The following is a 23,716-nucleotide window of genomic DNA, read 5'->3' on the forward strand; positions in this document are numbered from 1 at the left end:
TCGTCGCCGTCGGCACAGATTTTGGTCAGAGATAAAATGGACCTCAATTTAACTGGCTCCAAAATGAAAAAAAAAAAAAAAAATCACCAAAAATACAACACAGTCGCCAAACCAAATAAAATGTTTGAATTGCAATTGAAAATGCGAAAATTTGCCGGCGATTTTGTGTGATTGTGTCAACGGCGGTGGCTTGGGGTCATAAAAATGGCCGATTTAAACAAATTTGCAGGCATTACTTAGCGTCCGATATGCATTCGGATTAAGCTGTGTATATGTTTGAGTGCGTTAAAAAAAAGGTAAAGAATTATGAGTAATTTATATTTGTCTATCTAGAAAATCTAGGGGGTTATTTAGATTTAGATGATGTCAGCGAGTCTAAGAAATAATCAATTAAACATTTGCTAATGCTGTTCTTAAGTAAAATAAATAGATTTATATTTAAACCAATTAAATACGATAACAAATAAGTGTTTCAAAGGAACTGAAACCCCTTTTAAATGTGTTTAAATTAGCCATTTGTTTATCATATAAATAAACAATATTATTTTTAGAATGGTACAGAAAGTGCGATGGCTAATTTTACTCCAGACTTTTTCGCCTTGAATAAAAAAAACACCTCTCTTTGAAAAACAAAGAAAGGAACACTTCTCTTGTTTTGTTTATCAGCAACAGCCACAATAATATTTTAAATAGATTTTTTCCGGCTTACCCCAAGAAATATATATATATGTTTACAAATATTTCAAAAATTCCACAGTATAAAATATGGATCCTCAAAGTCAAAACAATATGTAAAACCAAAATAAGAAGCCAATAAAAATTAAATAAAAATTAGAAAACTATTTCTTGACAGCGCGTGTCGCCATTTAAATGATCTGTGATCGTTTTCAGGAAACATCTTTGCCACGTATATGAAGAATAAATATTTATGTTATTTTTTATACCCTCGCAGAGGGTATTTTAATTTTAGTCAGTGAAGGAGTCATTTCCGACCCCATAAATCATATATATTCTTGATCAGCATCAACAGGATACTCGTTCTGGTCATCTCCGACAATAATTTAATTTTTAAAAAATTTTTGAAAATTTTATAAGAGGTTACATTGTTAAAATTGTCAAAAATTTACAAAAAATTGCATTTTTTAACATTTTAATTTAAGTATGAAGTAAGTAATAAGAACTAGCATAGGAAAGGTTTCCAAATTAAAATTAATGCATATTTGGCTTAGTTATGAGTTTTTTAAAATTTGATTTATTGACAAAATTGTCATATAAAATATAGGATAAATATCGACTCAAAAAAAGGTATTGTTCGTTCAGTCGGAAGCTTGGAAAACTGTGAAGGAGTCATTTCCGACCCTATAATTCATATATATTCTTGATCAGCATCAACAGGAGAATCTTTCTAGACATGTCTGACAAAAATTTAATTTTTTCAAAATTTCGAAAATTTTAACATCGTTAAAATTGTCAAAAATCGACAAAATTTGTAATATTTTTAAATATTTAATTGAGTATACAGATTTATTAACCCATAAAAAACTATCACAGAAAAGCTTTCCGAATTGAAATAAATTCATTTTTGGCTGAGTTATGTCTATTTTAGATTTGGTTTGTCACTAAAAATATCATATTAAATATCAATAAAAAGAATGCTATATTTCTGATATTCATGAGAGCATAAATTGTCAAAAAAAAAGCTTGTAATTGTGATATACATTCGAATTCGTAATAAAATTCCTAATTAATTTAAAATAAAATATTAAAAAATGAATACTTTATTGGCCAAGTTATCCAATAGCAAACGGCAAGGGTATACAAACTTCGGCTTCCCGAACAAAGGAAGCTTTCTTTCTTGTTTTTTATGCTTTTCATCGCAGACAACAAATTGGGATTTGAGGGGGAGAAGAAAGCAGCAGTTGGCCAAGAAGAGCAACGACTTCCAGTGGGCCGAAAGGCAGGCAAGTGTGAATAGAGCCAAGTCGACAAAACGATCCACCCACACAATTTCGCAGTTTTTTAATTTTATACACAACTCTTAATTTAAATTTCTAGACTGCAACGAATTGGATTGGATTTTGCATGTATTAAAAAATACGAGAAATAAATGTTAAAAAAAATTCCCAGAGGGAAAGCAACATGTATGTGACGCAATGTAGCTTAAAATGTTTGCCAATTGGCAGCCTCATCTATTTTTTACTCTATTTTGCAGATTCATACAGATTTTAATATCCCCGAGTACTGACACTGACCAAGGCCATTGAATGGGCAACGACGCGATTCAAGTTTAATTTTAATAAACGCATTTTGTGGCAGGCGACAGGCGACAGGCGACAGTTCGCTGCTCTCGATATTTTTTTGTTGATTAAAATCACAGCTATGACGCCGACTCCGATGCCAATGCCTATGTCTGATCATTATCACCCTTGTCTATATATAGTATAATATATATAATATACTCGGGACATCCGTGTATGTAAGGCAGGGCTATTGATTAGCTTGAACTTAATTATAATTCGAATCAAATTCATAGGAACAAAAATTATTTCTTTTAGAATTATAGTATGTGTTTTATAAATACAATTTTATTTAACAGGAAAACTAACTGAAATAAAGCGGATAAAGCTATTATTTACTGAATTTTATTATATGGCACCCCATAAAAATCTTAAATTTGTTTAAATTCGTATGAAAGCAGGACCTGGTTACATGCTTTTAAATGTTACATCTCAGAAATGGAATACTAAATATTTTATTGCAAAATTTAAACCGATTTCAAAACCATACAAAATTTTGATGGCTTCCCTGATATATCAAATTCTATTGTAAATTTCTTGAAATGTTCCCCTTTAATCCCCAACATTTCTTTTAATTTCTTTACCAACATTAAATTTAAAAAATATATGAAATTCCAACTCACCGCTCATCCTTGTCATATTTGGGAAAGCTAACATGTTCCAGCAGCAGAGATGACTCGCTCTGTGGTTCCGCTGAGATACCCAAAGCACGCTGCCTTTGGAAATTCTGTCCAGACTTGCGGGTGGCTCCGGTGGCTGTGCTGGGACCACTGGCACCACTCCCACTTCCAGATCCACCGCCCGAACCTCCTGCACTGCTTCCCGTGCCCGCACAGCCCGCTGCACTGCTTCGACTGAAGGGAAAGACGCTCTGGAATTTGTCCAAATGCGACTTGAGCTCGGCTATCTCATTATCCTTGAACTGTAGAGCACGTTGCATTTCCTGTATCTTAAGCTCCTTGGCCTGAATGATCTGTATGAATCGCTCCTCCTGTGGCGAGGCGGCCACATAGTTGCTCATAATCATGAGGCTGGGATCACCGGCAGCAGGAGCTGGCATCATGCCCACCGGCGACGGTGTGGCCGATCCTCCCGAGCCTCCACCGCTAGAGATCCTTAGGCTCTGCATCTGCTGCTGGAGATTAAGGGTATTCGGAGGCTGGAGCTGCGTCGGCGAATGACATACGTTGGCAATGGCACCGGGTATGGCCACCGGTTGACTCTGGCTCTGATTCTGGCTGGGACTTGGCTGTTGGTGATACAGCACCGGACTACCCTGGCTGGTGTACAGACCCTGGGTCTGGGCCTGAAGCTGTTGCAGCTGCTGGTAGCGTTGCTGCAACTGTAGCTCCTGTTGATGCAGCAAGCTCCTGGGATCCTGATGCAACTGCTGGGTGCCCGATGGTGGTGTGCCGTATATCAGTGTATGTGTCAGCACATCCGAATTTGGTGGCGGTGCTGGGATCAACCGGAGACCCGTTGCCGTATGCTCGAGACCAATGAGACCACCGCCGGGTGTTGGCAAGGTCACAATGCCGCCAACTAGACTGTTGGTGTTGTTATTATTGTTGTGATTGACAGTGGGCAGACCGCCGGTATTATTATTGTTGTTATTATTATTATTGTTGACACTGATGCTCACCAGACCCAGGTCAGTTGGGAACTGATAGTTGGCATTCGGCTCCTGCTGCATACTGGCTGCTTTTCGTATCGTCTCCGATGTGGACTCGGTTCGCCTCGTCTTCTGATCTTCGGCACTGCTGTGCCGGCGATAGCGATGTTTCGGAATTGGATTCGGATTCGGATTCGGATCCGCACTCGGACTCTGTATCTGTATCTGTAAGTGTGACGATGGACTCTCTGGTATCTCCGGGTCTATGTCCGGTGGCCTGGCCTCGCTGATCCTCTCCCGGTCTCTGTCCCGCTCCCAATCGCGATCGATTATCGCTGGCTGCAGCTTCTGGTAGTCGGCGTAGAACAGATCACTGACTTGTGGTGCTGTATCTAATGGTTGTGGTTGTGGTGGTGCTGCATCGGTGGTGTCTGGTGGTGTGGTTCCACCGTTGGGTGCATTTCCAGGTGGGGGATTACTACTCGAATTCTGGGCTGGCCGCTTGGTTGCGAAGCACAGCCTATCAAAGCAGAAACGCATCCTCCAGGCGGCTTTCCTGATCAACAGCCGCCAGGGAAATCTCACTCAGCCAAAGTTTGAAAGCCCTGGAAAAGTAAACCAAACAATATATAAATATACTTGAAATAACAAAACAAAAATAGTTTATAACTAATGTTGTAAATAGTAATCAGGGGAATCTTATCGCAGTCTAATCAGCTGATCGAACTGATTTACGATCATTGTATTTTGATGATGAACACGATTGGTGAATGAACGAAGCTATAATGCATGAAGAATTCTGCACAAACTGATAATTAAAGCTTTTACACTGACAGAAAAGTTATAAGTAATTGTATTTTATGATTAAATACTCTTTTTCCCTATTGCCTGTATTTCTTACTACCAATTCCCATGGCTGGCAACAATTATCACAATTAAGCTTATCGCTTAACATTTGGATACACACAACTTCTGGGACAAGTTGACAGATTGTCTTTGCTGTCTGTTTTTTTTTTCGGGGGACAAGGCCTCCTAAGCCCTTTTAGAAGATAAGACAAATTGTGTGATAGAATTTGAAAATGCAAAAAATAAAGAAACAAAAATGAGAAAGAGGGTAAGCTGGCACATTTATGTATATTTACTTTGCTGCTATTGTTGTCGGACACGTTTAGACAATAATTCAAGTGGAATGAGCGGGGCTAAAAATAAATCCAGCTAAAGTTAAACACAACCAGGCCAAACTTATAAACAAAAGCACAAGCAAAAACCCTATAAACAAGTGTGGCTGGTTTCGGTTTCCACTTCATGTGCGAATATATAAAAGCGGAAGGCCGAAATAGCAGTCGAAATTCCATAAAGTGATCACTTTGGGTAAGAAGTTAGGAAATGGGAATTAAGCCACTTATTTTGGCAGCATGACTTTGAGAGAATCAAGAGCTGGCAATTATTTTGCGGTTGGAAAATAATTTCTAAAAGGTTTATGAAAAGAAAGCTCTAAGAAATAAGTGCATAGAGTTCATAAAAGTTTACTAAACTATTTTAAAACCACATTAAAGGAAATAATACAACTTTACAATATCTTTACATTTGGAGGGTATTATACATTTAATCAGAAACTAAAAACTCTGTGAAGGAGTCATTTCCGACCCTATAAATCATATATATTCTTGATCAGCCTTAGCAGCCGAGGCGATCTAGCTATGTCCGGCTTAATTTTAATTTTTTCAAAATTTTGAAAATTTTATAAGGGGTTACATCGTTAAAATTGTCAAAAATTGAAAAAAAAAATCAATTTTGTAATATCTTAAACTAAGTATGCAGATTTATTAACCTAAGAAGAACTAACATAAGAACGCTTTCCAAATTAAAATTAATAATTTTTTGGCTTAGTTATGATTTGATTTGTTTAGGAAAAAATACAGATAATAATATCAATAAATATCGATTCGTTTCGATACAATTCTATTAAAAACTGCAAGGGTATATCAGTTTCGGCTTCTCGAAGATAGTTTCTTATTATTATATAAAATAAATATACAAAAATGAACACAAGTAAATAAATGCCTCAAAGTTCACACCCAAGAACCAGTTGACAAATTGGTAACAATAATAAAAAATCTCTGAGAGACCAAATATAATTTTATGGCTATAATAACGATGAATGCTTAATAGGTTCATCAAAATAAGCAAAATTCAACGCTAGAACCTTACTGAAAAAAAATATGTTTAAAAAATAGATCCGTTTTGGAAACCCGTTCGATTGTTCAAGCAACTCGCAAGCCACCTTGATTCTGGGTAAGATTCAGCCAAGTTAGTCTGGGAATTTATTCACAAGACTCACAAGTGCCTGCTCAGTTCCGAAAGCAAAAAAATGCACTTTACAACACAAACGATCGTATTAGACGGACATTAACATTGTTAATTGATCGCACAGCGGATTAATGTGCGATTTGTATGCCATAAACAATGCAAAAAACCAACACTCAAACGACATTGAAACTGTGGAAGTTAAAGGGAGGAGCGTTCAGAGTTGAGACGGATGGATGCCCTCAAAGTGCGGGCAATTATCGATCCATATCAGCGGGCAGCCGCAAATTCCGAAATAGTGAAAAAACTGACACAATAAATTAAGACAATTGGTGGTAAGAACCGGAATAAAAACAAAACAAAACAAAGAAAATTGTCTGTGTACGTTTATTTATAGAACAATTGACAGGCCACTCAAAATCATCTTCCTTCAGACCCCTTGAGACAGCCAAGTTCCATGAGTTTTCAATGAATTCGCTGCTCTCGTGATCGGAGGCAGCTTTTTGGGGCCACTTAAGCGCAATTACAATTGCAATTTGTTTCCATCTTGGGGGTCTCTCTCTCTCTTCCTAAGCGTATACGTAATATTTTCAACGATTTTATTATTTTCTTTTTTATTGTCATTTAAATGCTGGTGGCCAGCGAACAGGTTCTCTTTTCATTTGAATTTGCATTTTGTTTCTTTTCTTTTTAAACATTTATTAAATGAAACACGAAATGTCTTTAATGTCAACTCCCTTTTTGGGTGGAGGGTATTAACACCGCGATCACTCGCTTCTGAGTTCATTCATTCATGCCTCTGATAACAAGCCAGCAGCGGTCAAGTATATGTATACATAAATATATATATTAATTGTATATATAATGACTAATTAGAGAGGAGGATGAAGCTGACCATTTAGGGAAGTTTTGCGGTTCGCTAAAGCGTGACTAGAAATGCAAAAATTACACTTGCTAAATTGACTCACAAAGGCGTCTTTTTTTTTAGATCGCCAGATAGCGCAATTAGTGTGTCATTATGATCGGAGATAACGATTACTGGTTGTGCGAGTACTCAACAATTAAGGCTGTTCAGTTGGCCACCCAAAATTAGCATATATTTCACAGGATAAGAGACTGGTATCTGAGAGATACATGCTGGTACAGTGTTGAGTTTAATTGAATCAATCTATATTGTTGATACGACTGAGATATATTTCAATAGTATACCATAAACATTGAAATAAATAATGTTTTTCGTACATCTTTATATCCTTAAAGATATATATAAAGATCTGGTTTGAAGGACTACCAAAATTTTCATATATTTCACAGTATAAGAGACTGGTATCTAAGAGATACATATATGCTGGTACATTGTTTACTTTAATTGCAGATCTTTTATAGAAATGCTCTATTTAGTTAAAAGTCTTTCTTCAACTCAAATTTAAATTAATTTCCAATAAAAAACCCGACATCCCCTTGTATCCTTCAAGTCTCCAGATCCCCCAGATCCATCAATGTCAATATGCCAGTTGATCGACATTCAAATCGTTTAACTCTTTAACTCTCAGCTTCCTTTTGTTGGCACATATTGACGCTGCCTCATCGCTAATCAAAAGTGACAGTCGTGATTGTCATTAGATGGATCCCAAGATCCCAAGATCCCAAACCGGTGGAGAAAGGAGATGTGGGGATGACTTTTGAGAAGTGGTGACAGGCGTGGCGACTGGCCGAGCAGATCAGATCCAGACAACATGTTAAACACCGGCAGCAACAAATAGCAAACATCAACATCAACATCAGTCTAATGGGGCATGCCAAAAATGCGTCGCATTCGAATCATTTAAACATTTAAACATAATTAAGCGGTTAGTCATACGACGATCTTTTCCGCTCCTTCTCAAATTGAGACATCAATTGAGAGTTATGTCAACCGTATTTGGGAGCGCTTTTCTTGCCGTATAAATACATATATGATCCAAGGGGGAATGCTATAATTATAGGTTTCAATTACTTCGCTTCCTCAAAAACAAATAAAATAAAAGTCGCAAGAGGCAACGCCAAATTGAAACAAGAATTGTCCGGATTTCCAGACTCATAACATATATATAAATTGATTGTGTTGAGCAAGGGGTCTATTTGGGAGGGTATATGGGTATTCATTCCATTCGATTCCATTTATGCGACCGCTGGCGTGCAATTATTCAAGTTATTTGAACTTTTTTTTCGACATATCTACGTTGCACAAACAATCAATAAAAAAAAGAAAACACAGTAATAAAGCTTAACTTGAAACGCAAAGTCTAAGTCGTAAATTCTTTGCGGTTTATTTCTAAAATGACCTGACAAAACTCTGGCTGACCCCCTGCGAAAAAATATTATCAAGTTGGAGATTTAAACCCACTCAAAAACGAGTCAATGTCGAGGATTGTAAATAAAATACAGAGAGAAAAATCCTAGGGTACTAATATTTCAAATTAAAGTTATTTAAAACGATTAGAGAGATGTGTTATAATATTTTTTCTTTAGAAAACATAAAAAACAAGAATCGTAACTAATTTCGGGAAGCCCAAATTTATATACCCTTGCACTTTGCAAGAGAATTATATGATTGATTAGGAAATCGATCATAACTAAGCTTAAAATAATCGAATTCTTTGATTCAATATTTATGGATATTTTTATACATTTTTTTTCTCGACAAATCAAAGTTTAAAAATCTCATAACTAAGCCAAAAAAGCCTTAATTTTAAGTCGGACAGCTCTTCCGTGCAAGTTTTACTTAGGCTAATGAATCTGCATACTAGATTTAAAATGTAAAAAAATTAATTAATTTATAAGAACTTGAAAAAATTGGCAAAAATTTATAATATACATGCCTAGAAAGATTCGCCTGTTGATGCTGATCAAGAATATATATGATTTATGGGGTCGCAAATGACTCCTTCACATCGTTACAATCTTCTGACTGCAATTATGGTAAATATTTATTGATTATAATTAAAGTTCGTATTTTCCTAATTAAAAACCCTTGCTGTGCTCTGTGATTAAATATTTAAATCAAATAAATTCTTTTTGAAATTGAATTTATAAGATTTTTAGTCTTTTAACATAAATAAGCATCAAATGTTTATTTAGCTTTTGTAATCTATCCAACTTTTGCTCTCTGTACGTGTAATTTGCAGCTAGTTTTTGCAGTTATGTCGTTTTGTTTATCGTTTATTTTTTTCGGCTTACAAATGTTCATTAGTTTCGGCGACACGTCCATTGATCGATCGATCGCCTTTGCCGAAGGCAATTGATCGCCTGATAACACTCAAAAGACATTCAGATACAGATACGGCCTCCACCTGCCCCGCCAAGTCCGCTTCTAGTGGCTCGATTTAGCTAGCTAGTGAGCTCTATCTATGGATAGCATGAAGACAGACACCGACATTTTGTATGGCGAAAATTGGCGTAACGCATGTGGATTGCTTGGTATGAAACGCACGTTCAATCAATTAAAAAACCTTTGCGCAGCGGGAACGATTGCAATTCCAGTTGGTAAGAAATTTGGGGACCTCATTTCGAGGTGACTCACCGAAGGTTGGGGCAGGGCTGAATGGTGGAATTATTTGGGGATTTTTAACAATAGCATATAATAGCCAGGAAGTGAACAAAATGTTAAGAACAAAAACCCCAAAAGGCTTACAAACTTGCAAATAAATACTAATAGAATGATGCATGATCAATTATATAAAAATGTAAATAAATAACAAGAGAAAATATATATTTATAGTATACCTAATTTACAAAAACTGATAAAGTTTGTTTATAAATAGCCGTCGATAAATTGTGTGTTTACATTACCTTAAAATATATCTGATGCATCATTCACCTGACATTTCCCTCAAATAGTTTGTTTACATATGGGACTGATAATTTCAGTTACCTTCTAGCATAGCACAATTATAAGACCATAAAAGTTCTTAACAAAAAAAAAATAGACAACTCCAAAGAGCTGCCGCCGCGTGTGATCAAACAAGTTTTAATCAAATCTTTTTTCTTTTTTTTTTTTTTGTCTTGAGCCACTCAAATTACTTTTGACTTTTGCCAGTCATTTCAGTGTTGATCCAATGAAAAATGGATAAATAATGAGTGGAGATCGCACAGCTTATAGTAAACAAAGGGTACAGTATATGTAAATAGAAATATTAATACAATAAAAACGTGTAATGTTTGAATAATCGCTGTGACTAAACAAATTGCTTTAATAGAATTATGTGAATCATTCCATTTGAAGAGCAACTTTATATAAACTCTGGATTCTCTTTACAGATATATAGAGTTGTTAAAGCATTCCTTAATGATCCCAAAGCTGATCAAACCACCTAATCAACCGTCACACTTTTTTGTACATTGCTCTATTTTTTTTGCTATGAAGAAAACCAGATCGATGATGCTGGATTCTGGACCCCACAACAAGTATAGCATTTTCCCAATTTCCCCTTTAAGAAAGCCCCTCCCAACCATCCGTTATGACAGTAGTTTTGCTACTGGTTCATTACACTGGAAAATTAAACTAAAAACTCGGAATACATGTGAATTGTGCTAGATATTTAATAGAATAAAGAAATTGACAAAACTTTGCAATTTAAAGCTTAATTTTCCTTAGTTATTACGGCTGATCTCTGACTAATGCTCTACTTTCACATATTTATACATTTTAAATGAAAACTTTTATTTTATTGCCATTTATTTTCTCTATGGAATGCCTGGTGGTCACTCCAAAGACCCGAAGAAGCGCCTTGGCTGTCACATGACTGTCTTCGGGAGCAACTCTTCTTCAAGTCTTTGGCGGAGCATCTTCTTCTCCTCCTTCTTTTTTTTCCGACATTAATTAAAACGTTGAACACACAGTCACACACACACACATTAACAGTTGATCTTCGTAAGGAAAATTGCCCGCCTGGGAGCCAGATGTACAAAACATAAGGAAAAAAAATAAAAAATCGTAAAAGGAAATTGGTTGTTTTACCTTTGGAGAGGCTGGCAAAATTCTCGTAAACAATTTGCACTTTTAATGAGCCAAAACACAAAGTGTAACACACGCACAACCACAATTAAACACACACAAACACAGGCGCACACACCACGATCGTCGTTAAGATTCCGTTGATTCGCTGCCTTAATTAGTTGGGTGCGTGAGACGAACCGTTGTGTTCTTCATACGCGTTTTCTTCTTTGTATTTTGTAAAATTTACAATTTAAAGGAGTCGGGTTTGAAACAAATTCCAGGCGGGTAATTTGTTGTTCATCGAATGAGCGGCGCTCGAGAACTGTTTGGTGGCGAGTGTTGGGAATTAGCAACGATCGTAAGGCCTATCGATAGTAGTTGACTGCTGACGTTGGGCAGCGACGCAAGCAGCGCAGCCGGTTATCGACAGTGCTGTCAGTTTGGCTCCATTTAAATTATTATTTTATTATTAATAACAATAGTCAAATGGTTTAACGAAATTTGATTGCCTTTGTTTATTTTTACTAGAATGTTTTTAAAGGGTTAAGTAAAGTGAAGAACTGCAACTCCTCAAAATAGAGTGACCAAATGCATACATGCAGCATAAATTCTGGCCACACCAATTAAACCAACAAATAACTTTATACAAATTTTGTAGTTAATTAAATAAGCCAAATCAAGAAGAGAACTATTGTGAAAATTGATTTTAAATGCTGTTATTTAAAGAAATTTTAAACAAACATAGTATTTCATTCTTATAGAATTTTACTTTAATCTTTTTAAGTATCCTAAGCAATATCGAATTACCATAAATCATGAGATTTTTGAAGCAAAAAATAAATTTTCAAAAATAAATTTGTAGTTAATTAAATAAGCCGAATCAAGAAGAGTGTTATTGTGAAAATTGATTAAAAATGCTTTTATCTAAAGAAATTTTAAACAAACTTAGTATTTCATACTTAAAGAATTTTATTTTAATCTTTTTAACAATCCTAACTAATATCGAATTGTCATAAATCATTATATTTTTTTACAGACATAAAAAACTCCACATTCGACAACACTGGCTGTCAATGTGAACCCCAGAAGCGTTTGGCGTTGTCGGGTTGTCGTTCGTTTGTGGTTGTCGTTTAAATTAAAAGTCGGAATTTGGCTGAAACCAGTTGAGTGTGCACGCACACTCAAGTACTTGAATAAAATAAAACTAAGAAAAATAAATACACAATATATACCGATATATATATAAATATATCAATATGTCTACGCCTTGCCTGTGATTCGTGCGTTGGCTCTGCGATCGTTTAAATAAAATAATAGTAGTAGTAGCACTCACACACAGCACACACAGCACTTGGGATCTCAGCCATGCTGCGATGTGATGGAAAAATTGCATTGCCAGCAATCTAATTGCAGGCTGGCATGCTAGAATGAAAAGCTCTGTTTCGGGGCACCTATTAGAACAGCAACAGCAACAAAAAAAAAAGAGATAATAATAATAACAGCAACAACTAGTATCGAAAGTATTTACTTCCAGGCTCACGCATATCGACTCTGCAGCTCTTACTGCTTCCCCAGATCCCCTACACACTACTGGTACTACTTGCATATTCATGAAACGCCTTAAGGCTGTTTATGGACAGTTTAACTTCGTTGGTAATTTAAAGGATATTCAATTGACATGTTAATTGGTAAATAAACTTTATGGCTTACTAAACATAATAAATACTAAATGGAAATACTATTTTTGATAATAGTAAATTTAAAAAAAATACACCTACCAGGTTAAGGGAATACTTGGCAGAAGAAAATAGGCCCACATGGCGGATACTTAATTTTCACCTCAATATATGTAAAGGTTGAATATAACACAAAATATGGTTTAACAACTATAAGTTAATTAAAATAAAAATACAGAAAAATTATTAGTCAAATTTTAAAACAAATACCTAAGGACCCAAAAAACCGAATTATAATTTATTAAAATATATTTCAATATTAGTTTACACAAAAATTTTTTAAGCATTAGTTATTTATAAATACTAATTAACACTTCATTTTCAATATTCTAACAATGTTTAAACAACAAAAAAACCGATACAATAATTTGCTTGAAAATGTGCTCTATATTGTAACACAACCATTTATCACGTATACGCCAGGTGTACGAAATAAAATTGAAATATTACCCAAGACAAAGCTGACTCATTTCATTTAAATTTTGTGACCGTAGTAAAATCACCCCCTTAGCACACTTTTCAATAAATAAATATTTGAAACCATTATTCTTCAATTACAGTTAACCCTAGAAATATTACGCATACGCCGTGTTGACAGCCCAAGGCAATTTATTGTAATTCGCACACAAGCACACACACAAACCGTGACGAAACTCTTGAGGTGGCGGGGCACTCAATGGATGATTTAGTATGGATCACTCCATAAATCACATCGGTATAGCTCATGCCAAATTTCGCCATAGCCATATTCCTTTTTTTCTATGTCATAATTACAACAAAAGCCCGTTGACTGCTTGCTACCGCTCGCAATTGCAGCGGAAAACGTTTAGGGAAACACTGATTTATTTATTACAAACAATATTACGGGGCGTGTAAACAAAGTCGAACTGGAATTATTATCAACTATTAAATGTAGCAGCAGCAGCAGCAGACAGACGAGAGAGAGAGGAAATTAAGTTGAGCATGCAGCAATCATTTGGCGTGGGACGTGATTTAAGTAAAAATCAAAACATTATTAAATTGTTTACATGCAAATTCAATGGGAAAGTGATGGGAAAGATCTTTGGAAGATTTTTATGCACTGAGAGAAAAGCACTAAAAATTCCCTTGCAATATATATATAATATTATAATTTTGGTCAAAACATCAAAACGTAGTGAAGAATTAATTTCCGACCCTATAAATCACATATATTCTTGATCAGCATCAAAAGGCGAATCTTTTTAGGCATGTTTGGAAAAATTATACATTTTTGGAAATTTTTTCAAATTTTTATAAGGGGTTACATCGTTAAATTCGCCAAAAATGTTAATTTTTTACATTTTAGATGAAGTATGCAGATTTATTAGCCTAATAAAAACTTGCATGGGACAGCTTTTTGGCTTTTTGGCTTTTTTGGCTTAGTTATGAGATTTTTAAATTTTGATTTGTTGAACAAATTCCAATTAAAAATATAAATAATATCGACACAAAAAATGGTATTATTTTTTTAGTCAAAAGATTGTAACGCAGTGAAGAATTAATTTCCGACCCTATAAATCATATATATTCTTGATCAGCATCAACAGGCGGATCTTTCTAGGCATGTAGGAAAAATGAGAAATTTGTGTCCATTTTTTCAAATTTTTATAAGGGGTTACATCGTTGAAATTTTCAAAAATTGACAACATTTTTAATATTTTTATACCCTTGCAGGGTATTATAATTTCAGTCAGAAGTTTGCAACGCAGTGAAGGAGGCACCTCCGACTATATAAAGTATATATATTCTTGATCAGGATCAACAGCCGAGTCGATCTAGCCATGTCCGTCTGTCCGTCTGTCCGTCTGTCCGTCTGTCCGTCTGTCCGTCTGTCCGTCTGTCCGTTTCTACGCAAACTAGTCTCTCAGTTTTGAAGCTATCTGAATGAAACTTTGAAGTTAGCCTTCTATATACTCTCACTCGTATATATGTCGGAACGGGCCGGATCGGACGACTATATCATATAGCTGTCATAGGAATGATCGGAAAAGTTTGACAAAAAAAATTATAAAATTTTTAGTTTTCAACAGAATTTGATCAAATTTGAGATATAGCCATTTCATATTATTCTACAATTTTGTGTAAAATTTTATGAAAATCGGACGATTATATCATATAGCTCCCATAGGAACGATCGAGAAATTAATACAATTAAATTTATAACTTTTTCAGTTTTCAGCTGATTTTCATCAAATTTGAGGTATAGCCATTTTGTATTAGTCTTAAATTTTGTGTCAAATTTCATGAAAATCGGACGACTATATCATATAGGTGCCATACAAACGATCGTTTGATGTAGAGGAAAAATGCAAATCTGTGAATGTAAAACAGCAAATATAATATGTATAGGTGAATGAAATGAAAGCAAGTATTACTTCATTGTTTTTAACACAAATATATTGTATGGATTCCAATTCATAGAAGTTCTATCTGCAAGGGTATATAAACTTCGGTGTGCCGAAGTTAGCTTCCTTTCTTGTTAAAATTTCAAATTGAGTATGCAGATTTATTGACCCACGAAGAACTACCATAGGAACGCTTTCTGAACTAAAAGTAATACGTTTTTGGCTTAGTTATGCGTTTTTTAAACTTTGATTTGTTGAAAAAATTGCCATAAAAATTGCAATAAAAAATTAATCAAAATGCGAATATTTTGAGCTTCGTTACGATATAATTACGAAACAATCCTATAATTCAATCGCAAACTGCAAAAGTATACAAACTTCGGGTTCCTGAAGTTTGTTTATTTTCTTGCTTTTAGTGTAAGTCAAAGTAAACAAAATGATTCAGAATATTCATGAATATAGTCCGTAAACCCTTAACCCCTCTATAAATGCTAACCACCCCTGGCGACCGATTCAGTTGTCTGCGTTTATACTTTTATTAAATTGTCTCCGATACTAGTTGTTGTGTTTATACTCGATTTTGTTTGTATTTTGGCGACATTGACGCTATTGATAAGGCGGTCGTCATGAGAGCTGCCAGTGAGCGTGGGCAATAATTATATATGTATATTGTATATATATTATTTAATTGGCGCAATCGGGAAAGGAAAGGTTATTTGGGCGGCAACAGAGTAGCAAATAAATTGAGTGGCGACAACGCCCGTTTTTCCATTGTGATATAAATGCATTTAAGGGTTGGGCAGATAGTATAAAATATAAATAAAAAACATTTGTTCTAAATAACAAATACGAATATTATAAATAACCACTCGAATAATGTAAATAAATAATAGAAAAAAGTTACATTAAAAAATATTGTACTACATTAAACAAAGGTTTTTACAACATTTTAATTTTGAAACAAATTTTGATTTTCTCCTTTTTGAATTTTAAACCGTTACACTTTTCGATCGCCTCTGCAGCTTTTACATGTAAACAGTGATAAACAAAAACTTGAAAAGCTTTAATACGTACAGCTTTTTGCCGGATAGCGATGGCAAATTTCTTCCAGATATCGATAAATATATCGATTGATCCCAGACAAAATATAGAACAGAAAAATATAACACCAACAAATAAACAACTTTCCTTGGCTTTTAGCCATAATTCATTGGCCGCACGCAAAGCTTTCGTTTCAAGTTCAATGCAATCTTGATGGAATATTTACACGTCAATGAAAATCATAAACAGCTGTTGCCCCCAAATCAGAAGAGAATGGAAGAGTTAAATCTTATTGCAAAGAGAGTAAAGCTCTCCAGAAAATAAATCTCTTAGGTGTTACTTTAACGCTCTTTCAACAAACAAGTTTCATTGATGAAAAACCAAATTGGTGTTAATTTTCTTAGCAAATTGATTGCCAACCGAAAAGCGTTCTCCTTTGTCAAATTTTACTGTTGCAAATTTGCCAATTTGACTTTAATTTGATATGCAGCTTATAGCAGCTTGTATTTTTTTGTTGTTGCTACCCAAAGCCCCGAAATTCGACCTGAAAAGAGGGGCTCGTCTTCTAGAAAGAAGAGACCACAAATCGCAATTTGTTATGGTCTCGCGGATTGAAGAATTCGAATAGCTTTGTGGCTTGGGGAAGGGGAAAGAGAATACTAAAATGTGAAAATTTGACAAGCTGTTTATTTATTTTTCGGACTATAAACGGCCAGTTGGATAAGCAAACAAATAAAAATGTTTGTTTACTAGCAAGATATTTATACAAAAATATGATTTATTAATGCATACCAATGATCATTAGAGAAATATGAAAATTAATAATTTAAAAGTGTTTATGAGACGATCAAATTGGCAATAAAACCATCACATTTAATCCTTATAAATGGAGTCAGATAAAGGTCAAAGTTGGCAATGTTATTAACAGAAGCTCAACCCCTAAACATTTTCATTGTATTAAAATGTCGACTAGTTTGAATAATATGAGATGTAATTAATAGATGCAACTGTTGAAATAATTTCAAAATTAAAAAAAAAAATTAAATTAACTTTAAAAAATAAACAAATAGATTCTCGTTTTGAAACTTCCAGGGGATAATATTTAGTCAAGCAGCAAACAATAAAGTTCTTTCAGTCAGTTTTCTTTCCAATTTCCTGACTTCTATATTTATCACTTTAAAGCTCAGATAAGAATATATTCATTTTAAAGCCACCAATGAGTTTTCTTATTGCGACTTAATTTTTGTCCCAGAAGAATAGTAAACATTTAAAGTTAGGCAAATAAAATATTCAAGCTTGGCTATTGTGCAACTGCTGCAGTTTTTCAAAGATAAGAAAAGCCTTTCCTTATAATTATTAAGCAATAAATATATTTTTACGCTTGAAATCTGCGCAGTTTGTAAAACACACCTGAAACCGATCGAAAACAAATCGCAAGACAACGTGTCAGCGATTTTTCACTGTTGCCCCCGAGTTTCTTTGTTTGTTTGTTTGTTAAACTTTAATGACAAAATGCTAAAAATAAATTAGCAAAAAAAAACAGAAAAAAAAATACCTATGAACAGCAAATAACTACGACAACAACTGAGCTTTGTTCGCTCTTCTCAAAATCAGCACAAAAATATACATTTAATTACAAGAAAATATGTACGTAGAAACATGAAAAAATCCACATACTTATCCCTAAAGCGCCCTTGGAAATTATCATATATCATTGAAGGTGCGGAAAGTTCTGAGTTTCCTATCACTAGCTCCGATTTCGCAATAAATATTTGAAAAATAAACAAAAATCGATTTTAGAGGGGTATTTGTATGAATATAAAAATATCGTTATAAAATAAACCCGTTATAAAATACTATTGATAATTAAATAATTAATTTTCCTAGTAAGAATTCTTAATCTTTGCTCACATAAAAAGTAATTTAGGTATATTAATATAAGCCATCCATTTGGTTTTTGCGAGATCTCTCAACTTTTGATTTATCATTTTAGTTTGTTTTTTTGGTTTAGCCTTATCAGTGATACTGATATAGCAAACAAATGATTTTTTTATCGAACCTTTTTGCATAATACAATGACAAAATCATGTGTATCCGTATCCATGTGAAAGATATTTATTTTTATATCTAGTATGAACAAGGGCTCAGTCCCTGAGACTTCATTGATTATTCCGTGAGCGGACAAGGGCACTCAACGAGAAAGAGATGGCACTACTCCAAAGCCTTTACTGACTTTTATAAAAAATTGAGTAAGAAAGCTAAAACCAACTGTTAAATACCCAATACTAAAGCTCAATAAATAAGTATTAATTAAATAAATAAAGAATTTTAAGTTTACTCTATGTCAAGATGTTTAAGATTTTAAAAGTTTAAGTAAGAAAGCTTTTGTTTCATTCGGACAGACAGACAGAATCATATTTTTATATGCCATTTACTTTATTATAACTTCCTCATTTTATTATATTTATTTATGTTTATTTTTCTATTTTTGTGCGCAAGTTATAATACCATTTGAACACAAAAGGTAAGGGGTATAAAAAAAACACCTGAAAATCGTTCATACGCCTTCGGAATTTGCCGATTGTGCAATCGCGATATTCGTAGGCGGCATAAATCCATAAATAAACAATAATAAATCGCGGACAATAATTGCATATTAAAAAGAGCCACTTACATGTTGGACGATGAAACGATGCAAAGAGATTCCAGAAAATCCAACGGAATTATTGCCTCTCCTCTGTGTCTGTTTCTTCTGCTTCCTCTTCTTCCACGATGTTCAGCCGGCTTTTGCGAAGAAAGTTTGACGGTTTCCACTTGTTGATCGCAGTCTCTCTCCCTCTCTCTCTACATATATTTATTTATATGAATATATTCCTCTCCTTTTCACTCGCGTATTTTTTCTCGTTAATTCACAGGAAGCACAAAATTAAGGCTGAACATCAAAATGCAGGCGGCCGCACACGAAACTTCGTCATCAATCCAACAGGCCTGCACTTTTCCTGCTTTTCTTTTCACTTCTATCTTGTCTTTTCACTAGATTTTCTATGAAAATTGGGCATTAAAATTTAAACGCAGAACACTAGAGCGAAGCGAAAGGTTGACTGAGGCGAGCGATGAGGAGGAACAACGGCGATCAAACAAGTGTATTTTGCGCTCTCCCTCTCTCTCTCTCTCAGCCACTCTCCCGTTTTTGTTATCACCTGAGTCAAGTACAGTGGGGCCTGGTAGATGCGAACTTACTGCAGTTCATTTCAGCTTTTAAAATTATTTAAATTTGTGTTTTTTTCTGCTGTGCAAACATTTTAAAAACTTTTTTTAATCAATTTAATTTTTATTGTTTTTTCAACTACTGCGTAAGCTCCACTGTGCTCCCAGGCTCTCTCACTCTCTTTTGTTTTTAACTCACTCGAGCCCTCTCCGAATAGTTTGCCTTGTTTTCGCTTTTGCTGCCAGCGTAGCGTAGTTAACAACAACAACAATGTGTATTGCTAAAAATAGAAGCGCGGCGGCGAGACAGAAGACAGAAACACAACAAAAACAACGAGGCGAAGGCGGCGGGAACGCTCACGAATTGGAAAGAATTGTGTGTGTGGGGCAAAACTACAAAAAAGAAAAACACAGCACAAGGAGAAGTAAGCGTAAGGAGAGTCAGCTTTTATTAAAATATATTTAAAGAAAACAGAATGGGAATGCGAAAAGAATAAAGAAGTGCGACGCAAAAATGCAGTTCAAATAAGCGGACAATGAGAGAACGAAAGAACGGGAGTTGGGCATAGAAACTGCAATTGAAACTCTGATTGATGCCCTGGAAAGCGATGTTAGTTGCGAGAATTTTTCACTGGAAATCTGCGACGGCGAGTCCGACACTAAAGTGATTTTCCACTCGTATTTTATGCATGCATTTAATTGCAGGCTGCATTTTAATTTATTCACTACTATTTTTCCACTATAAAAATGCCGAGTTCAGAGAGGCGACTCGCTCTCTATCACACTCTCTTCCTCCTTTTGCTCTGTCCATTCTTCCTTTTCCTCGTCTCTAGTTAATGAATATCACTAAAACTGCACTCACACTTTATATTCGTGTCAACCAAAAGTATTGGCCATTAGTTTAATTACAATTTAGTGGCAATTAGTTGCACATATGGAACCATGTTCTTTTTTCGCTAAGAATTGAGCACAACACACCAGATCGTACGACTAGCCAAACAACAACTAACCGGACAACACCAACACATGCAGAGAAACTTGCGATCGTGAGAGCTTTTTATGCGATATTTCAATGCTTGGCTGTTAACTTGCTGTTATTTAACATTTTACATTTTATGTAGGAAGTAAAATTCATTAACAGACCTGCCTGACAACTTTGTAACTTATGCAGAAAGTATTTTAATTAGTTTTTCGATGTTTACATAAGAAACACTGATATTTTATAAACAAAAAATATTTATTTATTGATTTTAAATAAATGTAAAACAAGAAATGAGCCTGCCGTGCTGAAAGCTGATGTTTTTATACAGTTTGCATTGAACCATGGCGCAAATTGGAAATATGTAAAATTCCACTTATAACAATTTCGAAAGATTTTCAGTTTTATTCATTATTAGCATTATTTTATTATTTTATCTTAGTATATATCTAATATAATAACAATTATAAATTAATCAAGTAACTATTATCAATAAGTAACTATTATCAGTAATTAACGATGATCAGTAAGTATCTATGACCAGTAAGTAACTATGATCAGTAATTATCTATGAGCAGCAAGTAACTCTGAACGCTAAGTAACTATGATCAGTAAGTATCTATGACCAGTTAGTCTGTATGATCAGTTACTATCTGCGAACACTAACAAACAATGACTTGCAACTTTTGTAACACAACACATTTCTGAGACTTGGCCAGCAGCAGTCACTTCGTTCCGGGGATGTTTGAACCAGTTGGGAATCATATGATATGAAGATAAGCTATGAACAGTAAGTATCTATGACCAGTAATTAACTCTGAACAGTAAGTATTTATGACCAGTAATTAACTATGATCAGCAAGTATCAATGAACGTTAAGTAACTCTGATCAGTAAGTATCTATGTGCAGCAAGTAACTCTGAACAGTAAGTATCTATGACCAGTAAGTATCTATGACAAGTAACTATGTATGATCAGTTACTAACTTTGAGCACTAATAAACAATGACTTGCAACTTTTGTAACACAACACATTTCTGAGACTTGGCCAGCAGCAGTCACTTCGTTCCGGGGATGTTTGAACCAGTTGGGAATCATATGATATGAAGATAAGCTATGAACTATAAGTATCTATGACCAGTAATTAACTCTGAACAGTAAGTATTTATGAACAGTAATTAACTATGATCTGTAAGTATCAATGAACATTAAGTAACTTTGATCAGTAAGTATCTATGAGCAGCAAGTAACTCTGAACAGTAAGTATGTATGATCAGTTACTAACTTTGAGCACTAATAAACAATGACTTGCAACTTTTGTAACACAACACATTTCTGAAACTTGGCCAGCAGCAGTCACTTCGTTCCGGGGATGTTTGAACCAGTTGGGAATCATATGATATGAAGATAAGCTATGAACAGTAAGTATCTTGACCAGTAATTAACTCTGAACAGTAAGTATTTATGACCAGTAATTAACTATGATCAGCAAGAGTCAATGAACGTTAAGTAACTCTGATCAGTAAGTATCTATGTGCAGCAAGTAACTCTGAACAGTAAGTATCTATGACCAATAAGCATCTATGATAAGTAAGTATGTATAATCAGTTACTAACTTTGGACACTAATAAACAATGACTTGCAACTTTTGTAACACAACACATTTTTGAAACTTGGCCGGCAGCAGTCACTTCGTTCCGTGGATGTTAGAACCAGTTGAGAATTATAAGCACCGATGTGCGAGATTTATTTAGGATCAAATTTAAGAGCAAGCTATTTGAATGAAACTATGGGGTTATTCTTCTAAATAATTACACTAGTATATAAGTCGGAGTATGGCGAATCGGTGGTCTGTATATATGTATGTATAAATATATCTAGCTGCCATAGGAACGATCAGAAAATTTTTGGAAAAATAAATATAGCTTTTACAGTTTTCAACAGACTTTCAACAAATGTATTATTATTATATTATTATTATTTATATATTTACATTATATATAAATCTATATATATGTATGTATAAATATATCTAGCTGCCATAGGAACGATCAGAAAATTTTTAGAAAAATAAATATAGCTTTTACAGTTTTCAACAGACTTTCAACAAATTTATTATTATTATATTATTATTATTTATATATTTACATTATATATAAATCTAGAATTTTGTGTAAAATTTTATGAAAATCTGATCATACAAATGATCGTTAGATATAGAGGAAAATGCAAAACTGTGAATGAAAAACTGTAAATATAAAGTGTATAGGTGAATTAAATGAAAGGGTATACAAACTACGGCGTGCCGAAGTTAGCTTCCTTTATTGTTATTATTATTTTACATGCATTTTTAATAAAAACAAAATAGAAGTAAAGAGTTGAAAACAGAAACAAATTCTCTTGATTTTGATTGCGACTCTTAAATAATTGTTGAAAATCAAGTAAAACAAAATGATTCATCTCGGGAGTGGGTCAATGTTAATACTGGTAGAGATCGATGCTAATTCCAAATTAATCCGGAATTATGAATGGCCATATTTGGACTTTAATTGTATGTCAACAGCGATGATTGCATACTGAACAAGAAGATGCATAAATTTTGTTCAAAAACAGTGAATAAGTATTTAATAACAAAAATAAAACACACAAAAAAAAAAAAAATAATTAAACAAAATAGATTTAAAAACTAGTAAGGAAATTTATTAATATGGATCATGTTATTTTCTGAAGCTGTGGAGTAGTAACTTTTACAATAGTGTACGCAAAACTAAGAAAATATTAGTATCTATACCACCTACCATTCTGATAAGCATTTAACATTTTTTTGATCAAATGCAAATTCTAATATATATTAAAATTTTTTTTGTAAAGTTAAATTAAATTTAAATAAAACATAATATAAATTACTTTACATATTGCGTTTGTTTCAGGAACTATCAAAATATGCAGCGCCAGTTAACATTACGTAGTATTTTCAAACTAACAAATGAAGGATAATAAAAAGCGCCATATTACTTCCTGAGCTAAAAATGTGAACCATTTTTTCCATTAGAGCGCCATTTAACGAATTCAGTTACAGTTTAGAACTAAGTATCTTCAAAATACAAACACAGAGGGCGTAAGTAAAAAATATCCCTTTATTTCGTAGCCAAGTATACTTTTCCTGTCTTACTAATGGTATACAAGCTGTATGA

The 23,716-nt window shown here is 34.1% G+C and overlaps 1 protein-coding gene across 5 annotated transcripts in view; it reads right to left on the minus strand.

The window, feature by feature from the left end:
* Positions 1-20,569, minus strand: part of for (cGMP-dependent protein kinase for) — a 39,269-nt gene extending 18,700 nt beyond the window's left edge. The window contains exons 1-3 of one of the 5 annotated variants that reach the window (XM_020950661.2): positions 20,407-20,569; positions 19,012-19,379; positions 2,921-4,514 (exon numbers count right to left, since the gene is read on the minus strand). In XM_020950661.2, coding sequence (XP_020806320.2) covers positions 2,921-4,449 — 1,529 coding nt within the window. In that variant the 5' untranslated portion in view covers positions 4,450-4,514; positions 19,012-19,379; positions 20,407-20,569. Of the gene's footprint in view, positions 1-2,920; positions 4,515-11,215; positions 13,386-19,011; positions 19,395-20,406 lie in introns of those variants that run through there. The other 4 variants (XM_020950662.2, XM_086834856.1, XM_086834858.1 and 1 more) reach the window with 4 other exon arrangements.
* Between the last annotated feature and the right edge of the window lie 3,147 nt (positions 20,570-23,716).

This window comes from Drosophila serrata, unplaced genomic scaffold (assembly GCF_035046125.1).
Source record: "Drosophila serrata isolate PLE 108 unplaced genomic scaffold, ASM3504612v1 contig_275, whole genome shotgun sequence".
Taxonomy (NCBI): domain Eukaryota; kingdom Metazoa; phylum Arthropoda; class Insecta; order Diptera; family Drosophilidae; genus Drosophila; species Drosophila serrata.